Source organism: Canis lupus, chromosome 2 (genome assembly GCF_048164855.1).
Source record: "Canis lupus baileyi chromosome 2, mCanLup2.hap1, whole genome shotgun sequence".
Classification (NCBI taxonomy): domain Eukaryota; kingdom Metazoa; phylum Chordata; class Mammalia; order Carnivora; family Canidae; genus Canis; species Canis lupus.
Genome location: NC_132839.1, coordinates 61191801 through 61211918, shown reverse-complemented (window position 1 = coordinate 61211918; position 20118 = coordinate 61191801). Strand labels below are relative to the sequence as shown.

Below are 20118 nucleotides of genomic sequence, written 5' to 3'. Positions count from 1 at the left end.
AACCAGAATAGAATTTGCAAATGCAATCAACGTTTGGCTGCCTAAGAACTTGATTAAGCACTCCTAACTAGTTCGTGGCTGAAGCACTGTATTTCTTGGCCTAAATCTGGCTCTCTTTCTATTCTTGGAAATTTCCCCAGTGAATTTTGTGCATTACAAAATTTGACTAAAGGCAAAGATTTTTAAAAGGACAGGGGCAATAAAACTTTCCAGAAGACTCTTGCACATCCAGCTTTTTTAATGCTTCTACCATAGGTACACAAGAAACGCTGGACTCCAGTTAGTAATTGCTTTCGATCTTTAAACGTTAACTAGAATTTTCAGGGTCCTACAGTGTTTTTCCTTAACGAGTTTGAAAGTGTACTGCCTAAAACCGAGTAGATGGTAATGAGGATTGGGATTATGAGCGAATGATAATAACCTTGATGTTGAACTGCCAGCTGCTCCACACCCACAGTTACAGCAAACAATGAGGTTTCCGTGTAAATGCTAACCTTGTGTGTTCATGCATTTTCCACCAAAGAATGCTGTGTCCTTCTCACACAAATCCAAGCACCACAACATGGCAATACTCGGCAAACAAATAGCAGATGCGTACACTTTAAATTATACTCTTTTCCCTCCGTTTCTTTTCTTTTCTTTTCTTTTCTTTTCTTTTCTTTTCTTTTCTTTTCTTTTTTTTAAAGATTGTATTTATTTATTCATGAGAGACAAACAGAGAGAGAGAGAGGCAGAGACACAGGCAGAGGGAGAAGCGGGCTCCATGCAGGGAGCCCGGTGGGACTCAATCTCGGGTCTCCACGATCACGCCCTGGGCCAAAGGCAGGCGCTAAACCGCTGAGCCACCCAGGGATCCCCAATTTCCCTCCGTTTCTTGGGTAATTTTAGGAAACACAGAGTGCCTGGTAGGGTCCTGGCATTTCACATAGCGATGGCTTACAACAGCTCCCCGCAACCCATCGCCTCTCAAATCACAGGGCAGGATTTGTTTCTGATTTTTAGCCAAGCTGCTCAGATCTCTGGAGATTTCCACTAAGTGAACACATAAGTGTCAACAGACTTACTTTTTAGTTGGCATTAAAGTTTCATTAGGTAGAATCTGTGGGACAAAGTACACCACCTTGTGCATTTGGATTGTCCCCAGATTACTTTGGAATGACTGGACACATCGTTTCTATGTGCTTGTTTTTATTCATTTCTCCCACTTTAAGTAGGAACACATTTGTAAGTTGAATTATCACACCTTTTGTTTTCCTGTGCTCTATTGGTCATTTTCGTAGGGCACCTAAGTGTTTAAGGGAGACATCTCCTGGTTATTGAGCACCTACAGTATGCTGCGTGTTGTGCCCCTGTCTGGCATGTCACCTGGCCTTTTTAGGAATGCTGCAGGGAGAAGTCCGTATCTTTATTTATTTTCTTTAATGAGCAAATGGAAGCTCAGAAAGTTGTAATGACTTGCTCGGCCTATCCCAAGTCATGGAGCCAGAATCTGCAGCAAGGTCTGTCTGCCTCCCCCAAGTGAGGCTAGATCTATGGCCTAGTGAGGGTACACACAACTCCCTTAAGCAAAACACGGCACTTGTTGACTTGCAGCAAAGGAGCAGAGGTACTGCTGAATGTTCTTTAAGAACCTGTGGCTACTTAAAACTCAGTTTGTGCTGTTCTGTGCTCTCCCTTGGCTTCCATCCTCTGCCCATCAGCAAATCAAAAGGTAGTTATGTGTCCCGTGAGGGCATCAGTCAGCGGCAGAGCCCTCCAAGCAGAAATCTGATGCTCGGCCATGCCTCTCCCCTAAAGAGCATCCCCTGGAGAGAAAAGCCATTCATTTTTAGAAACACAAACGTTTAGTGATCTCAACCCACTGCTCTCAGATACCCAACTGCCTGTGCCAATGTCTTGATGAGCATTTATAATCTCCCCTTATAAATACATATAACTTTGACTCTATCCCAACTGGACAGGTCCAAGTTCCTCACCTGCCTTGGAGCTCAGTTCTACACCTGCTTGTCCTGCGCAGGAAATCCATAGCAGCTCAGTGTTTGGAGACCAGACTGGTCTTCTGCTCCCTTCATTTTTCCTATCTGTGCTAGCTTATATGAATGATTCAGGGACTGAGACAATTTACTGAAAAACCAGATTTTTCTTTATTGCTTGTTTTTAATTCTCTTACATGTTTATGTCAACAGGTGAAGGGTAAAAAGCCCCCAGTAGCCTCTAGTGGGGTTACGGGGAAAGGGAAGACTCTGAGCAGCCAGCAAAAAAAGGTAGATTCCACAGCCGGTGTGAAGCGAACATCTTCAAGTAAGTTTATCATTCAGTTTCTTGGTGCAGTTTGCAGAGTAGGGGCCGTAAGAGCCATCTTTCCTCCCCACCTGCTCAGGTGGAGATGCCAGGCATGGGGGTCAGCTGGAGAGAGGGGACTCTACTCATTGTCACCCTCCCTCCTTGCTGGATTGAAGAATGGTGACAGTTTTTAACTCAGCTTTGATGACCATTGTGTATAAAGGAGAAGCCGGGCTGGTCTGTGACGTGTTGACGTGTTCAAACGTATTTAAGGAGGAGATGGAGTAGGTCCAAGGGACCTGGGGCTTTGGGTCAGGAGACCTTGATGTGTGTCTTAGTCAAGCTGTATAAATGCTCTAAGCTCAGCCCCCTGTGTTGGAGATGGAGACAAATGGCCACTGTGGTTTCTGGGACGAAGTAATTGAGGCACTACATGGGCCTCCAAGCATGAGAACCATGTAAGGATTGGTAAGGGGTGCGTCTTCCTGAGCACCTTATGGTTTGTGAGCTGATACAGACCTTCTCCTGCTACTTCTCCCAGCCTCATCTCAGGTAGGTACAATCACCTGCCCCTTATGCAAGGGCAGAAATATTTTGAGAGACCGAGTGGCTCACCCAGTGTTTCACAGCTGGCCAGTGCGACTACCAGGTTTCACACTCCAAATCTGAGCAGAGAAGCAGGAAGACACAAGTGAGAGATTCAACCTACCTGAGCACCCAGTGCCCTTCCTTACCGGCAGATGGATTAATTTAGGTGACAACATTGTGCACATGGGTGTGTGTTTTCTTCAGCCCTGGTGATGGTGGGCACCCATTCATTGTGCCAGCCCAGCAGCATTTATTCTCTTTGAGGCACTCTGCTTGCTGCTGGGGCTGCACAGATAAGACCGGGCAGTTGGCATCGAGCTGCTTTGGGCTCAAGAAGATGCTCACAGGCAGATATGCAGGTATATGGCACAGGCTTTTACAAGGTTCAGGAACTCCTAAGTGGATTTGGCTTGCTGGGGGCTCCCAGGGGAGGAGGATGTGAGTTAGGCTTCAGTGATGGGTTTGATAAGACGGCTTGGGAAGTTGTGTGTATACTTTCAGAATCTGGCTCAGTTTCACCAGTAGACCAGTCTGTGTTGGTGAAGATGAGGTTGGCCAGCTGGCTCCAGTTAGTAACCTCTCCCTGACTTACTGACCTGCCGGTACTGAAGGATGTTCAGAGTTTGAGAGGACATGGGGATGGAGAGGACGGCCTTTTCCGTCGTATACCCAGATGAGCCTTGAAATTGTCCAGGAGGGCTTGGCTGCTTCCACCCCAAGGGAACTTGTACTCTGCCCATCACCTTGTCTACACTTTCCTTGTCCTCATCCGCACATTTCTAGCAGACGGGTTGGGAGCCAGCTGGATCACAGTTTTATTGTGCTGACTTATTTTGACCTTATCTTTCTGGCAAATCTTATTTCCCTAATGCAATTGGGTGTATTTACAGTCACTTAAAATTTTAGTGCTGTTCATCTGGGGAGGGGTGGAGAGGGGAGGAAAAAGCCTGTGCCTGAAAGCTTCTGCTGTGCAGGGCCCGAACCTCCTGGGATCTCTTCTCAATAGCTTTTCTCCCAGTGCCTTTGCTCATTTCATTTTCTAGGTGATTTATTCCTTTATTTTATGAGACCTTCTGTAGGGAATCTTTATTAACTTTGGTGACATCTAATGGTGACAAAAGAGAAAAATAATTGCATTCTATGTTTTTGCTGAATTCAGCCAGTTGCATTATAGACTGGATGGGGTTTACTGCATGGGAACCAAAAGATGTGAATATTTATAGGTTATTACATACCAGTTTCTTGGGGAAACCTATCTGATCAGAAATAAGTGAACAGGGTGTGGACTTTGTCTGTGGAACTGTCCTAACCCTGGCTACTCATTGCAGTGCTTTTGTTTCAAATTGTTGCTTTTGTTATCCTCACACTGAGATCCTCCTAATATCATGCTCTGTGTGTGCATTTTCTGTTTGCTTCTTTTTAGTGAGGGGAAGTGCCCTGGGGACAAATGAAAGATTTTGCACCTGCCTTCATAAACACAGTGTTGCATCATAATCCTGACAGTTTGCATTGCAGGATTCAGTGAATTCAGCATCAAGGATAGGTGCTGGAAGTGGCTGGCCATTGTCTCTGAGGCCTTAGCTATCACTGGCAGTGATTACAGCGGCTGGGGGGTGTCCACCCCACCCCAGGCATCGCATAGTTTTGTGAGATAGGTTTTGAATATAAATATCATGTGTTTTTTTTTTTTAACTCAAGATATGCCTTCCTGCTTCTGCTTTATAGAGGGTGAAGCTGAGGTTCATGGAGATTAGCTGCCAGCCCAGAGTCGTAGGTTCCTTTCTGGCCCATGTCTCCGCTATGAGCCATCACGTCATGTTCCTGCCCAGAAGTTGCTGCACGCCCAGTGGGGCAGCAGACATGCAGGCAAACAAGTGCAGTGTTGCAGGGGGTGCTGTGGGGCGTGAAGACATGACGGGGCACATGATGTGCAGCAGACCTCCGAGTGGTGATCATGTGTGGAAGGCAGTGGAAGCTCCGGAATCGGTGACCCTCCATCACGCCTGTGACATCTTCATCTCTTCAAGCTATTTTTCTAGAGAGGGTCTCTAACTTAGTATTATCAAAAGTTCAACTTAATTAGAGGAAAGAAGCTTGGGGTGGGATGTTAATGTGATATCAACTAGTGGTGTGACTCTGGTCAAGACTTCGATCGATGGATTTCCTAAAGACTGGTTTCCTCTTTATTCTTCATGCATTCCTTTTATTTAATGAGCACTGGCATTGTGCTTGTTTGGAATGCTTCGTAAATATTAAATTGACCCTCATAAGAGCCCTGAAAATGACCACTTCACAGATGAGGGACCTGAGGCCCAGAGAGGACAAGCGGCCTCACAGCTGATGCAACAAGCTGGAGCTCTAACTCAGCTGATTGGGTCTGGGCGCTGCCGCATGAGACTCCCCATGTACTCCATCCTTCACTCACTCAGTGGATGCCTGCATGCTTGCTGCACCGACCCCAGCGCAGGGGACAGAGCTGCTGTCCAGTCAGCCTGACAGCCAGATAGCACAGGCACTGGGCTTAGGTTTGGCCGTGTTACAGAAGTGTCCTGAAAAAAAGAGAAGTACACAAATCCCAGAGAGGAGCCTTGATTTTGATTATAGAGTGCTCATCCTGTAATCAAGCCTTCCTGCCTCAAAGGATAGGGAGTTAATAGGATGTTCTCATATTCTCTTCTCATTTTCTTACCTTGATTCAGACCATTGGGAAATTTGCCCTACTCACCTTTCTATTCCATTCAAACTGGTCCCATTCCTCTTCTTACCAAACTAGCAAAATAGCCAGATTAGAGTTTCTTTTCCTGATTTTAAACAAGTTTTATGAATTACCTTGTTATCTGCTTGGTTAAACTGAATTTTCTTTGGCTACTTTTTTTTACCCCCAAGATGCTGACCAGTACAAATATGGCAAGAATCGGGTTGAAGCCGATGCCAAGCGGTTGCAGAGCAAAGAAGATGAGCTGCTAAAGCGTAAAGAAACCCTGCGGAACAGGCTGGCCCAGCTCCGGAAAGAGAGGAGAGACCTGAGGGCTGCCATCGAAGTAAACGCTGGTATGAGGGCCACGGTTCTGGCCAGCCTGGGCACTGCCTTGGGTTAGCGCCTCAATTTCCACCCATTTTGCCCATGGGGTCTCACCTTAGTAAGGCCACATCTCCCCGAATGGTGCTGCTTGTAGTTTGGAAGCATTGTATGAGTAAGCCTGGGGCAGGTGTCATGGCCTGGGACAGTGGACTAGGCAAGAGGAGGCCAGGACCACTTCTTGGCCTCCTCACCTGGCCTGCTCACCTGCTCCCAGAGACCCATGGTGCCAGGAGCTGTCCCTGCCTCGTGTGTTGGCTGCAAAGATTGTCTGCAGGATGAGGGAGGGACAGTGTCTGAATTCTTGGAAGGGAGCAGAGAAATAGGCCAGGTTAGCAGAGACGCTCTCAGAGGGGAAGTCCTACCTAAGGCAGTGTTGGGGAGCTGAGTCTGGGCCTGGGGAGTGTCTCTGGCTCAGGCTTGTTCATTTGTATAGTTCCTGGTTCTGGGGATGGAGCTGTTTAATGTAATCAGCTCAAGACTGGCCCTGATCCTGGGGCAAGACCGACTCCTCAGGTTTGGATTTGGCTGGCCTTATTGGGACACAGAGGACCAGGAAGGTCCAGAAGGGAAGACAGCTGCTTTCACGTAGCTTTCCTGCTCACAGCAGCTACAGCCCTTCTTGACTCTGCGCCTCAGTGACTTTTATGACAGGGAGAGCTTTTGGAGTTTAAAGTCTGGGAGGTTAGGTGTAGGCTATGCAGGTGGGAGATAACCCATAGGAGGGGCAGGACATGGCGGGAACCAAACGCTGAGTCAGAGGCCTGGGTGGGAGCCTCCAGGGCAATAAGACAGCAAGAGGATTGCCTCCTCCTGTTGTTCCAAGTTTGCAGGATAGCGAAGATGCAGAGAAGTGAGACTAGCTCCCATGCTGCAAGCACAGGCTGGGGCCACACACAAAAGTCAGGGGACCCCTTGGAATCCATTGTTCTGCATGTCCAATGGGCATGTTACCTGCCTCCTTGTGTCACTGAAACACATTTCAAATAAAATGAATAAGTGAATGTGCCAGCTCTGTGAGGCACAAGCTTTATTGTAGTCGACCTGACGGGCAAGAGAGAGGACTCCGGAAGAGAAGGTGGAACCATCAGAGCAGGGAAGTAGTCAGACTATAAGTCAGCCACACCTCTGCCAGCCGTCTGCTTAGAGTCCCATGTGCTTAGGTGAGCATGTTGAGGCCTGGGTCTAGAATTCTGGGATTTGTGAGAATTGAGGGCTCCGGCTTCCAGTCCAAAGTCTTCTAGCTGCAAGAAAATAGGGTGGTCAGGAAGGGCCTCTGCTCTTTTGAAGAACAGCTGGACTTGAGTTTTGCACTAGGGATCCAGGTCGGGGCCGCTCAAGGCAAAGAGGTCTCTAGGGCTCCTGGGATGGGCACCAGCACGGATCCTCTGTCATCTGAGACCTTCACCTGTGGCTGCAGTGACAGTGTGTCTATGGGATTTCAGGCAGGAAGACGCAGGTGGTTCTGGAAGACAAGCTGAAGAGGCTGGAGGAGGAGTGTAAGCAGAAGGAGGCGGAGCGTGTCAACCTGGAGCTGGAGCTGACGGAAGTCACAGAGAGCCTGAAGAAGGCCCTGGCTGGCGGGGTCACCCTGGGGCTGGCCATCGAGCCCAGGTCAGGGACATCGAGCCCACAGGTAAGGTCAGCGCCACATGTTCTGAGCCAACGTGCATTCTGAGCTGGTGACGTGTTTTCTTCTCTCTGTGGAAAGGTGGTGGAAACAGCAGCCTATTTCCCTTCCTTTCTCCCATTTGATGATCAGAGGCACCGCTCTTCTTATCTCTTTTGAACCATGTCCTAATTCGATTCCAATTCATTAGCTAGAGACCTTAATCTAATGTAGCAGATTGTTATGAGACGTGCAGCACGTCTTGGGAATCCTGCCAGGTGCCAGGAAACACGGCCTTCCCCTCGGATCTCACAGAACGAGTGGGAGTCACTTTGCAACATGAATTATCACCTTCAGTGACTCACCATTTGCTCTGATTGGACTAACAGTCACTGAGAAGTTACTGCTGTCCTTTCCTTGTGACTATGCCCTCGGGTCCCTAGAGCCTGGGGAGTCTCGTGTCACCCCTTCCGTTTCACAAACCAGGAACCAGAAGCCCAGAGAAGTGCAGCAACCCGGCCTAAGCACACATGGTGTAGCAGGGGCAGCAGCCCTGGATGCAGGCTCCTTCTCAGAGGGGCCCGCAGCTCTCTGCCCCACCTCCCACCTTAAACCTGTCCCTCTCTGAAACTCCCGTCCCCCTGTCCCTTTTGACAGCCACCCCTCAACTTTGAGAAATTGGCCCTCGCTTGGGAGAGCTGCTCCTAGCAGCAAGGCAGGGGCTCTCATCACAGAAAACAGGACACCAATGGTGCACCACCTCCTCCAGCCGCAGCTTCTAGGAAAGCAGGCTCTGGGGCCAGAGAGACAGGATTGGGGTCATGTCCCTTCTTGAGGCCTCACTTACTCATCCACAAACTGAGGATGATGACATTGCTGCATCTGTGATAGCTCATGGCACCGTGCCTGGGCAGAGGCAGTGTGGGTTCATCATTCATGTATTTGTTAGTTCATGTGTTCATTCATTCATTCAACGAATTATGAATACATACCCAGGCAGTGCAATGCGGGGGCCATGTGCTCCCCCAGGGACAGGGCGCAGTAGGCAGAACGGCTGCCCCCAGGGAGCCTGTGTTCCGATAAGGGAGGAAGCCTGCCGGGTACGTGTGTGTCCACATTGATTCCCCCTGTGAGAACAACACGCAGGAAGGGTGAGTACACTGGAAGCTGGCACGCAAGGGCCGAGCCGCCCCACGTCTCAGCGTCCCGCTTGGACAGGACCCGGCACAGTGAGGTCAACTATAACTAGAGGTGGGGCCCTGCTGGAGACACATGGCTTCTGTGCCCCTCGTGACCTCCATAGGGGTGGACCCCATTAGGCCCTGGCCTCCTGCAGGGATGGCCACATCACCCCCAGGGGTGTCTCCTGCCGACCCCCTTCCTTCAGAGCCCTTCTGCATCCTCTGGGCCCCACACCCAGCCCCCTGCAGCCTCCCTCCTACCTCTCATCCCTCCCTTTCCAAGGTTTTGGAAATAGTTGTGTCTTCCCACAGTGTCCTGTTCACCCGCTCACTTCTCCACTCGCCAAACCTGCTTTCCCTAAGGTCACCACCAAACTGGAAACCCCCCACTTCACCCCTGCCTCCAGACCCAGGCATCTCCAGACTTGCTACTTTCTTTGGTGACCCTGCATCCCCCTGGGAATTCCCTCTCTCTAGCAGTGACCCTGCATCCCCCTGGGGATCCCTTCTCTCCAGTGATGACCCTGCATCCCTGCGGGGGTCCCCTCTCTCCAGCAGTGATCCCACATACCCCTGGGGGTCCCTCCTCTCCAGTGGTGACCCCACACATCCCCAGGGTCCCCTCTGTCCAGTGGTGATGGGACTATCTGAGCCTCCCCACCCAGACCACAGGGCCTGCTGGCTTCCTCTCCTGGGAGGGCTCTCCCTGGACTTGGGTTGCCATCACCTGCCCTGGTGTTGGCAGCTCCCTGCTCTTCCTACCCAGCCCTCATCCCCAGAACTCGGGTGGTTGGGTGTATGTCCCAGAGGACTGTCATGGGCTGCCTTACAAACTCAGCGTGGCCTCTCACAGAGAGATGGTGGTGGTCTCTCCTTTCTGCCAGACACTCCATCCCTGACTCCTTCCCAGCCAGCATGGCTGTTAAGCTAGAACATGAAGAAAGCTGGCTGCTTGGCGTTCAGGGTCAGCAGCCCCTGGTAGGGATCCTAAATGACCCACTTTCAGGTTATTGAAAGCAGTGTTCTGCTTGACAGCATGCTAAACAACCCAAGCAGTGTTTTCAGGTCATGTGTTACACAGCAGTGACGGGGTGGGGGGGCGTCTGTGGCCCTGGGGGCTCATCTAGGCAGGCCCAGCTCACTGCCAGCACTCTCCCCTGAGGAGCAGCCTGTACTTCCTTTGGGGGTTGGGAGGGGGGCTTTTCACTCCACTTTAAGTCTTCCAGAAGACCTCTCCATTTGGCCTCTGTATATGCTACAGACGGTTGGTTGGGAGCCCCGGTGTCACCCAGGCTGGGCTTGGGCCACGCTGCCGCCAGCCTCTGGCCCAGTGCCTGGCGCTGCCCGGTGGTCAAGGGCAGGTGTGCACGCAGAGCTCTCTGCAAGCACAGAGCAGTGTGCAGAGGGACAGGGTGGGGCCCCTGCTGGCCTCCTAGCCCCCCGGCTGTCCTGTCTGTAACGGACATGGACAAAGTGCCATGAGACCCGGTGCTGACCCTGTGGAGTCATTCTCCTTCTCATTCTTGCCTGTTCCCCAACCCTGTGCGTTTTCTTTGAAACCTGCAGTCCTCCCGCTGGGACACACCACGGGCCCGGAGACCACACCTCACTCGGGTCTTCTCTCTGCCTTGACAGTCCCCGGTTTTCAGGCATCGCACCCTGGAGAGCTCACCCATGTCCAGCTGTGAGACCAGCGATGCGGAGGGCCCCGTGCCAGTGAACAGTGCAGCCGTGCTGAGGAAGGGCCAGCCGGCCAGCGGCTCCCCCTGCCGGGGACATGTGCTGCGGAAGGCCAAGGTGAGCTCCGGCCTCCCACCTTCAGGACACCTGCCCTGAGGGGAGCTGGCTTCTGCAGGAGGGATGGGATGGGGTGGGAGATGCCATGTCCTGACTCTCCCCAGTTCTCACAGTCCCAGCCTCCTTCAGGGGTCCCCCTTTCCAAGGTGAAAAGCCCAGAACTTCACCCCAAGGTGCTGACCACCTGGTGTCAGGAGAAACAGCAGCTCTGGGTGCTCCTAGGATTTCCTTCCCAGAGTGGGGACTGGACCAGGCGACCTCTGGGCTCTTCAAAGAGGGCCCAGGCCTAGACCCTCCTCCGTCCCATGCCGCCCCTGACATTGTCAGTGGTGTGGGAGGTGCAGGATGATCCCTCAGGCCCGCCCATGCTCTCCAGTCTCCACATGGGACTGGCACTGATGAGCTTTGATGCTGGACTTTAAAGCTCTCAGAAATTGTAAAAACCACTTCTAGGTTCTCAGAGCAGACAGTTCCTGACGGTGCTAACTACAAGTGTGTCATACAGAAAAATCATACTTGAAGTAATTACATTAATTCATCAGATGAATTTAATTTGCTCTGACGGGTGTGGAGGCAGACGGCCTCTCTTTGCTGCCTCTGGGCCCGGCATTGCTATCATTACGTTTGCTCCTGGGCAGCTTCAGAACCTGGTCCAAACTGCCTAGGAGTCTGCAGTTTTCGGAGAGGCAGGTCTGTGTTGGGGAGGAACGTGAGCGGCAGCGCCTTGGAGCCCTGGTGTGCTCATGGGGCGGCCCTGGTGGCAGTGGCTGTGGCCCCGTCTGAGAGCTGGTATCCTGCCCGGCAAGCGTTTGAAGCCCGTGTGTATTGCCACGTCTAGGGCAGGAAGGGCTGCTGGGTATTTGTTACTTTTCCTAGCAGGCGTTGGGCATTCCGGGTTTGACCCTGTTAGCTCACATGTGGTGGGGGGGGGCTGCAAATTGCCTGAGAGGTTCTTAGAATGGGGCCGTCCAGTGCAGTCCCACAACTGTTTGCAGATGAGAAGTGAAGTAACAGTGTCTCATTTACTTGGTCTCTTTACTGTCAAATCAGATTTACGATTGAGCCGTTGCCAAGCCGCATGTCATATGGGCGCTCGGCGACCACTAGCTTGGGGACTGCAGCTCCTGCTGCTCCTCTGTGCTAAAGCAGGACGCATGGTCTCGGCAGGTTCATACATGGTGACATGGGGGCCACACTCACCAAAGGACCTAGCCGTCCCTGCTTGTGGGTCCAGGAACCATGCCCACAGCCTCACAAAGGGACTCCTAAAAACTGACACGGGACTCTCAGCTGGGGGCAGGGGTGGGGCTCGGCCTCTCGGCTCTGATCCTGAGCAGGGGCGCCACACACATGCCCTCATCTGCCCACGCCAGCCTCCGTCTGAGGACCGGCACAGGCTGGCTCATTCTGGGCGCAGGAAGCATTAGCCTAGGCGGCGTTCCTAAAGTGACTTCCAGCTCCTGACGAGGAATGTCCTGCGCATGATAGCACACCCTGGAACTCAGATAGTGTGGGGCACCTGTCACGGGCTTTCAGCTCCAGGTCCTCCGTCCCCCTCCTTGGTCAGGAGAGCTGCATATGTGGGGTCCTCTGGCAGGCCTGGCATGATGGCCCCAGCCGTGCTTCCAGAGCCGCCACAGGCGAGCCGCTGCCAGAGGCTCGGGTGCCTGGCTCCGCGGTGGCATAGCCTGGCTCTCCGCAGCCGTGTCAGCAAGAGCCTCATGGGGCTTCAGTCTCCCTGTGTACACTCTCCTGGTGAGGTGTGTCCCTGCGGCTCTCTCTGGCCCTCCCTGCCGAGTGGCCACGGTGACCCCTGCTTGCCGATGGCAATGTATTTGCCAGACTCCTCGGTGAGACGACATGCATGCCTGTCCTGGCTATCAAACCTGCACGGCCCGGGGGCAGATTGGTGAGCTGGGAAGGGGAAATGCCAGCCTCTGTTTTCCCTCTGGACACCTGCTTCCTCGGCCCTGTGGCCGCCTCAGGGCACTGAGGAAGAACAGGGGGAGGCTGCACTCGAGTTCCTCCTCCTCTCAGCACACCTGCCTGAAAGTGCTCATGTGTGTGTGTTTTTAAATATTTTATTTATTCAAGAGAGAATGAGAGTGCACGAGTGGAGGCAGGGCAGAGGGAGAGGGAGAAGCAGAGTCCCCGCTGAGCAAGGAGCCCGATGCAGGGCTCGAACCCAGAACCCTGAGATCCTGACCTGAGCCAAAGGTGAACGCTTCACCAACTGAGCCCCACAGGTGCCCCCGTGTGGTTTTATTGAAGTGGAGGGTGGTCTGTTTTGACCTTGTTTCTGCCATGTTGGCTGATGCTCCGCTTTTCAGAAAAAGTGAGAAATGCCTAATTTCATAAGATGTGCAGAGGTGTGCAGCAAGTGAGCTCACAGCCCAGTGAACAAAGCCCTGGAAATTTCAGCAGGCGCTGGGTGTTCCCACCGGCCAGCCCACCACACCGGGTGCCAGGCCCTGCGTCCACACACACCTTCCCCTTGATCAGCCCAAGGGCCCCATCGTTGATCTAATTCCTGGGTCAAACGGTAGTCCTCGAACTCCTGAGTGGCCACCTCATCGGTTTCCACGCTGTAGGCGGCCGGCGGCCGTGGGGGCAGCCTGTCTCCCAGCACCCGGCCACTTTGACCTGTACCCTTCCTCTCGCCACACCTAGGAATGGGAGCTGAAGAACGGCACGTAGAGGGACGGCAGGACGCCCCGCTCGCAGGCGCTGCCCCGCCGCCACCGCCGCAGGAAGCTCCGCCCGCGTGGCCACTGCGCAGGACGCCAGGGTTTGTGACTGAGCTGCGACGCCAGCGCCAGACCCGCCCGCGTGTCCTCTTGCTACTGTACTTGTTCCTTCTAAAGAAATTCACTTATAACACTTTGGTTTCCACCTCTCTCTGTCGGAGAGCAGTAGGGAGGTAGAGAGGTCCTACGGCAAACGAGAAGCTCAGTGAGGGCTTTCCCCGTGTCCCCTGCACCCTGACCGCGGGGGACCGGCCAGTGCCCCCGCTGAGGCCTCGGCTGGCGGGAGGCCCGGGCCCCTGGCAGGTGAGCGCGGCTGGCGTGGGCCCTGGGACCGTCACGCCCGCCTGCTGAAAAGGCCGGGGCCTCCCACAGCGCGCCCTCCTGCCCCCCTCGTGCCTCAGCGTGCCCTTCCCACGCGCCCCTCCCCCTCATCACGAGAGGCGGGTGCGTGAGAAACCCGTGCTGTGAAGCATCTGTTACCTTTTCATTGTCTTTCCTCTGGACAAATGCTTTCGTCACCATGACGTGAAAAGCTGCCATTCTTTTTAAACTTTTTAAAAATTTCTTTTAATTGTGTGTTGCACTTCGCTCTAAGGGTTTTTCAGAGATTCTGTATCGTATTTTATTAATTATTTGTACTGCTTCTGAAAGGCAGCAGAGTGTCTGCTGCTTCACTAATGTGTGTTCCCCACCCTGTTCCCCAGTGTCCCCGACCCTGTCTGCCCCTCAGAGCCAGCAGGTGACCCGGTCTCACCGGATGTAGATGGCGCTTCCATTTACAGGACGGGCTAGCCCCTTGAGAGGGAAGCAGGTCCTGGAAGTCGCTTGGCCTTAGAACCCTAGCATCCTGAGCCGAGCGAGAGCGTCTGTTCTCTCCCCGTGGCCCTGCCTCCCCCTGCAAACCCAGGCCAGAGCGCGGGTATGCTGGGGCTGCTCCTAGCCCCTCGGGCTGAGGCCGGGTCTCGGCGCCTGTGGGGCACTTCTGAGAACCGGCCAACTCCACTGTGCCTCCAGAGGGACCGTCTCAGGAATCCTCAGCTATGGCCAGGTGCAGCCCCTGATGCGATGAAAGTGGGTCACCCCAGGATCCCTCTGCAGGCAGATTGGGGGGCGTGAGTCACACACCTATGCAAGGGCGCTTCCTGCTGAAATGTGGAAGCGTGGAGGTGTCAGCCTTTCATCCACCAAATACAGGGATGGAAGGCACGACACAGTCTCCATGCTTTCCCCCCGTCCCAGCACGCCTCCAGAGCCCCTCCAGGGCTCGGCCACTCTCCCATAGGCCCTTCTTAGGACTGGGGTCAAACCAACGTCAGGGCTCTCAGGCCCCGCATGGCTGCATGAGATTTTGGCCATAGAGCAGGCAAGTAGTCTCCTGTGAAGGTGACAGTATGCAGCAGGGAGCGGGGGCTGGAGCTGATCCCAGCGGAGACGTGGGCCCCCATCACATGTTGGCAGATTAGGGCACATCTCCCTGGCACCCAGCACGATCGACCCCTGCCCCCAGGAAATCTAGGGAGGAGGCCCCCAAAGCCTCTGGGTCCATCTTCCCGGTGCTGTTAGAGGAGCCCTGTCCTCCGTTGTCTGTCTGTGTGGGAAGCTGATTTTCTGTAAAAGGAAAAAGTTTGATCTACGGTAGGTTTTTGCTGCCTTCTGGTCAAATAAGGTTCGCAAAGGCACTTGGGCCAACCTGCTTGGCAGCCAGCTTTGCCCAAGCAGCCCGCAGGTTTTGAGCATTAGGAGAGGAAACCTAAGCAGCCCGTGCTCCTGACCGTGGCCCAGCACAGCCAGGGAGATCCTGGGCGGCATGGGGACCCTCATCCCCATGGGTTTGCCCAAGGACATGGCCCGTCGGAGCCAGAGCCAGGATTTGGACCCTGGTCCTCAACTCCTGGTGTACCTATTCTGTGTCGAAACCCAGGTTTCAAATTCCCAAGCGTAAGCCCTTTAAAAGGATGGCAAGCTTAGACGGATCCTGCTGGTCCCACGGAGCCGTTGGAAGCGGGCCGCGTGGAGGGCGAGGCCGCCGACAGCGAGGCTCCCGTGATGTTGTGTGTTCCCCTTGGTGTCTTTAGATTGATCAGAAAGTTAGGTGAAAGGATTTGCTTCAAAATAAGTTATTTATTTGTATATGTTCAATAAATAGAGTTTTTAATTTATATCTGTACATATTAGACACACATTAGACGTCTTGTCAGAATTCTGGCAGTGATGTCATTTTATGGCCCTCCCCAAGCACCCCGCCCGGCGGCCGCAGCTGACACGTGGAGCAGGTGGGCCTCGGGAGCTCGCTGCGGGGGTGCCAGACACCTGCCACTGGGAGAAGTCCCAGTCCCCTTGAGGCGTCACCCGTCCCGTCACAGATGGTCCTGTTCACAGTAAAAGGATCCTGACCCAAAGTGGAGGGAGCGTGGCGGCCGTGCAGATGGGCCACCCTGCGGGTCATGGCCACTTCCCTTAGCACCTAAAGCTTCACCGTCAGCCCCAAGCTCTGCCTCCGGCTGTATTTGGTGTCATCAACCTTCAAAATCTCCTCCAGTTTTATGTGATTATAATGTCTTTAATCACTCACCCACCTTACGCACAGAAACAAAATAGTGGTTAAGGGCGTCACCCGTGGCGCAAAACAAGCAGAAACGGTCACTTTTCCCCTGTTCAGAGTCAGTAGAGGGTGGGGCAAGGCCCTGTGCGGGTCAGACCAGCCATCCCTGCCCTCTCCGGGCTTCTGGATGGTTCCACCACCTAGGAACCAGCATGGGGCTGGGGAATGGTCCAGATGAGTCTGGATCTTTCCCAGGTCTTCTCTGGATGACTGTGCATACACCCTGGTGTAAACCCATTCTGTCCACCTCCTGTTCGCACACCTTGGTGTTTTCGAGCCCGATCGTCCTCCTTCACTTCAACTGTCCGAGTTCCAAAACCCCCAAAGCACTCAGGTTGGAGATTTGCCACCTTTTGCAAAGCCTGTTTCACACCGTGTGTGCGCTCGGCCCCACATCCACCCCCAGGAAGGAGACTCAGACCCATCTGAAGCGCAGCAACCATCGGGAACCTGGGTGCAGGTCTGCACGGGGACAGGCGCACGACTGGGGGCGGGCCCGGGGGCTGTGGGCAGAAGCCGGCTGCCAGCGTGCTCTCGGGAGGGGCTGGAGTCACAGCAGGCAGCACTCTGGGTTCGCTCCCCCAGTGCTGTGGCAGGGCCTCCCGATGGTGGGCAGCAGGGTGGGTGCCTGGGGACGGGGCCCCTCGTGCCAGCGAGGACCGCTGTGGCCCAGCCGGCGCACCCCTTGCAGGTGCCTCTTCCAGGATGGCTGCAGTCTCCACCGCCCCCCGGGGTCCTCAAGGTGGCACCGCTCAGATGTTCAACTGTTGCCTTCCTCGTTTGTTTTCCAAAAATGATTTTTTTTTTCTTAATGGGAAGTTTTTCAAATCTGTGGCATTGTTTTAAAGAGAGTGATTCTTATTCTTTTTTTGTTGTTCCCGTTGTCACTGCTGGCTCATCACTGTCCCCATGATGGGCCAGGTTGATACTGTGAATACATGAAGGTAAACTGCACCCCGTGCCCCGCGGTGGGCACAGCCTCTCGCAGGGGGCTCCTCTCCACGAAGGCCCCTCTGGCCCCTCTTCTGTGAACAGCGCCCCCACTGCCTCCCCCGGGGAAAGGTGCCCACCCCTGGCCTGGGCAGGTGTCACCAGGGCTCCTGAGTGCTGCCCGGGGAAGGCGCGTTTTCGCCATAGGATCATCAGATCACGATTCTTAGGGACCAAAGGCGTTTTTAATAAGATAATCTTTGTATTTGATTTTCTAATGAGAAAGGAAACAGTGACTTTAAATTTTAACACCAAACTTTTTAAAATTATAAATATTTAGCATTAATTGACCACGGCTCTAAGTTGTAAAATGTTTTCATAGTAAGATTGTAATTATTTCCTTACTGTATTTTTTAAAAACTAAAGTCATATTTAAAATTCTCTTTGAAAGAAACAGGCAAGAAACAGCAAAGATTTTTTTTTTAATTAAATCTGTTGGCGGTGCCCATTTTAGAGGACTGTAGATATATTTTCACTGTGTTTCTCAGTGTATTTAATTCATAAACTAAGAACTTTTATCAGAGGAAACTTCCGATGGAAATACCAGTTTTCTGGCCATTTGCTCCATGTTGTAATCACCTCACCTGAATTTTCTGCTTTACTAACTGATTTTTCTACTGTTTCACACGGTGTATAGCCCACGGACTGGCGCCATCCGGCGTGCCTCATTTGTGTGTTACCAATAAAGCTGTACGCTTCCAGCCAGCCTCCGTGTCCTCACTCCCGGCCCTCCTTTCTGCCGAAGGGGGGCACTTTGTTGACAGCCACCTGCCAGGTGGGAGAGGAGGGGGAGCAAGGAGCAGGTGAGGGAGAAGGTGGGCGCTGCGCTTTGTTTCTATGAGCAAGGATCCTCTTCCATCGAAGAGCCTCAGATACTGTATTTTCAAGTGGCTGTTAGTCCACGGACCGAATATGCAATTGAAGAGGGCCGGGCTCCAGGGTCAAGCGCTGGAAACAGTGGTCAGATGTGCCTGTTGCTGTCAGAAGCCCTGTCCTCACATGAACAGCCCCTCGGGGGTGCAGGCCAATGCCGAGACACCTGTGTCACAGGGGGGAGGTGCAGCTGCCCTCAGGACAGGTGGGTAGGGTGGGTGCTGGAGCGAGGTCACACTGTGTGAATAGGAGTTCAGTGGGGAGCAGAGCAAGGGAAAGATGTTGCCATCGAGGGCAACAGGAGCAGGGGGGGGAGGGTGGGAACGAGGGGCGTGCAGATGGGACACAGGACAGGGGCGAGGGAGATGGGAGTCTGGGCGAGCCCAGCCTCCTCGTGTGGGTGCAATGAGGAGGACGGCTGCCAGCCAGGACCAGGATGAGTCCGAGTGACAGCCGTGGCAGGTCTGTGTGGCCACACCTGCCTGGTGTCAGAGAGGCAGAAGTGCCACCCGCAGGTGCGCACGCCCGGTCTGAGCCGGCTGACAATACCGAGCGGGTGCCCCTGCCCCGGTGGCTGGCTCTGCCCCGAGTGCTCCTTGACCTGGGCCCGCGCAGGGAGCTCGCACAGGCAGGATTCGGCCCGAGCGGCGGGGCCGGCCGGTCGTTGGGCAGAACACACGGACGGGCAGCAGGTGCTGCGTGGGCGAGATCAGCGTGGGCCCGCTGGTCTGGAGTCTGCCGGAGACGCCAGGTCTGATCCGGGGCTAGGTGTGGGCCACGGCCCAGTGACCTGTGTCTGTGTGGGACCTGGGGGTGTCCAGGTGACCGAGTGTCCACCCACACCCACTGTTCCTGGGGCAGGGCCAGACGGCCTAGTGGTACCCCTCACCCCGAACTCTCCCTACACTGTGGGGCAGGGCTGGTCACATGGCAGATGGTGGGAGGCCGGAGGTGGACCATCCTCCCTCTGTCTTACAGGAAGGGGGTTCCCAGAGCACCCCATGCACTTAGAGGCACCGAAGCCACACGCCCCGTGGAGAAGCGGGGGGCAGCGTGTGCCCTGCCCCGGCATCAGCTGTTCCACGTGGGCCTCTGTGTCTCGGGGAGGCTTCCTGAGCCGGCCTTAACGATGCTCCTCCTCGGGTCTTGAACGCTGGTCATGTCCTGGTGGGCCGCCGATGGAATAGGAAGCACATCTTTGATTTCTGTTAAAACTGGGCTAGAAGACAGCAGAGCTCCCGGCTTTGGTTTCTAAAACCACGGAGACGACTCAGGGACATCCATCACGTGTGTTATAGTTTTGGGGGCGGGTGACATGAAGCCTCCCTGGCCCAGCTCCTTCATGGGAAGCAGGGAAACTTCAGCTGACGTCCGTGATCCAGAAATTTTATGATGGAAACCATCAATTTTACGATGCTGTTCAATGGGGCCATGTCTTCATACGGAGGGACCAGTTAGTCGGGAAGCGCGGTGGGAGACACGGGAGGGAGGCTGACCCGGGCAGCGGGTCCAGGACGCTCACCTCCTGACCTGGGAGCTCGCTCCAGCTGGTCCATCTGGAGCTGCCACCGGGCTGGGGGCCCACAGAGCTACCAGCTGCCGGCCTGCCCCCGGACGGACAGATGCCCTCCAGGGCCGGCCAGTTCCCGGAGATGGCGGGGCGAGACCGCACATGCTCACCAAGCACTCTGGAGCCCAGCCCCCGACCATGTCCACTGTGGCGCCCCCGCACCCAGGCCCAGGACCCCCTTCCCTGCTCCCTGTAGGGCCGGGTGCCAGACAGCAGGGAGTCCCGGTCCAGAGCCCGCTGAGCTCCCTCACGCCGGCCAGTCCTCAGCCTGTTGGCGCTGCCCACCGGCTCCTTCCCGTGAGCCTGCATAAAGGCTCCTGTTCCTGTTTTCAGGTCACTGTCCCCCGTGTGGCCCCACGTGGCTGTCCTCTGGAGAACTGTGAGTGTAACGAGTTGGCTGATCCGTGGCAGCCCCCTCCTGATCTGCTGGACTCTCCCTTCTGAGTAACAACAAACCTACTTGGTAACACATCCCAGTCTGTGCAAAGGGCCGGGACTCCGAGGTTGGCCAGTCTGGATGGAATAGCTGGCTCGTGCCCTGACTCCCGTCACCCACAGCGGGGACGAGCACCCCTCCAGCTGGCCCGTTACGGCCACCGTGGGGTCCGCCCTATGCAGATGGAGCAAGGCTCCCCTGAAGAGGGGGTTCGGGAGGGAGGCAGATGCTGCATGGAAGGAGGGTCCTTCTGGGTGGGCAGCTGGGCTGCGCTGGGCGGGGCGGGGGCGGCCAGCAGAGGCTGCTTCGGGACACAATCGAGTTTTCCGGTGGGACTGGAAGGCCCTGGAAGGCTCCGGGCAG

General features: G+C 54.5%; 1 protein-coding gene across 12 annotated transcripts in view; it reads left to right on the top strand.

The window, feature by feature from the left end:
* The window catches only part of AFAP1 (actin filament associated protein 1), a 147840-nt gene extending 130263 nt beyond the window's left edge, over window positions 1–17577 (top strand). For all 12 annotated transcript variants that reach the window (XM_072802980.1, XM_072802978.1, XM_072802976.1 and 9 more), the window contains 5 exons: window positions 2187–2301; window positions 5758–5922; window positions 7396–7586; window positions 10376–10537; window positions 13208–17577. In XM_072802980.1, coding sequence (XP_072659081.1) covers window positions 2187–2301; window positions 5758–5922; window positions 7396–7586; window positions 10376–10537; window positions 13208–13234 — 660 coding nt within the window. In that variant the 3' untranslated portion in view covers window positions 13235–17577. The remainder of the gene's footprint in view (window positions 1–2186; window positions 2302–5757; window positions 5923–7395; window positions 7587–10375; window positions 10538–13207) is intronic.
* The last annotated feature ends 2541 nt before the right edge of the window (window positions 17578–20118 follow it).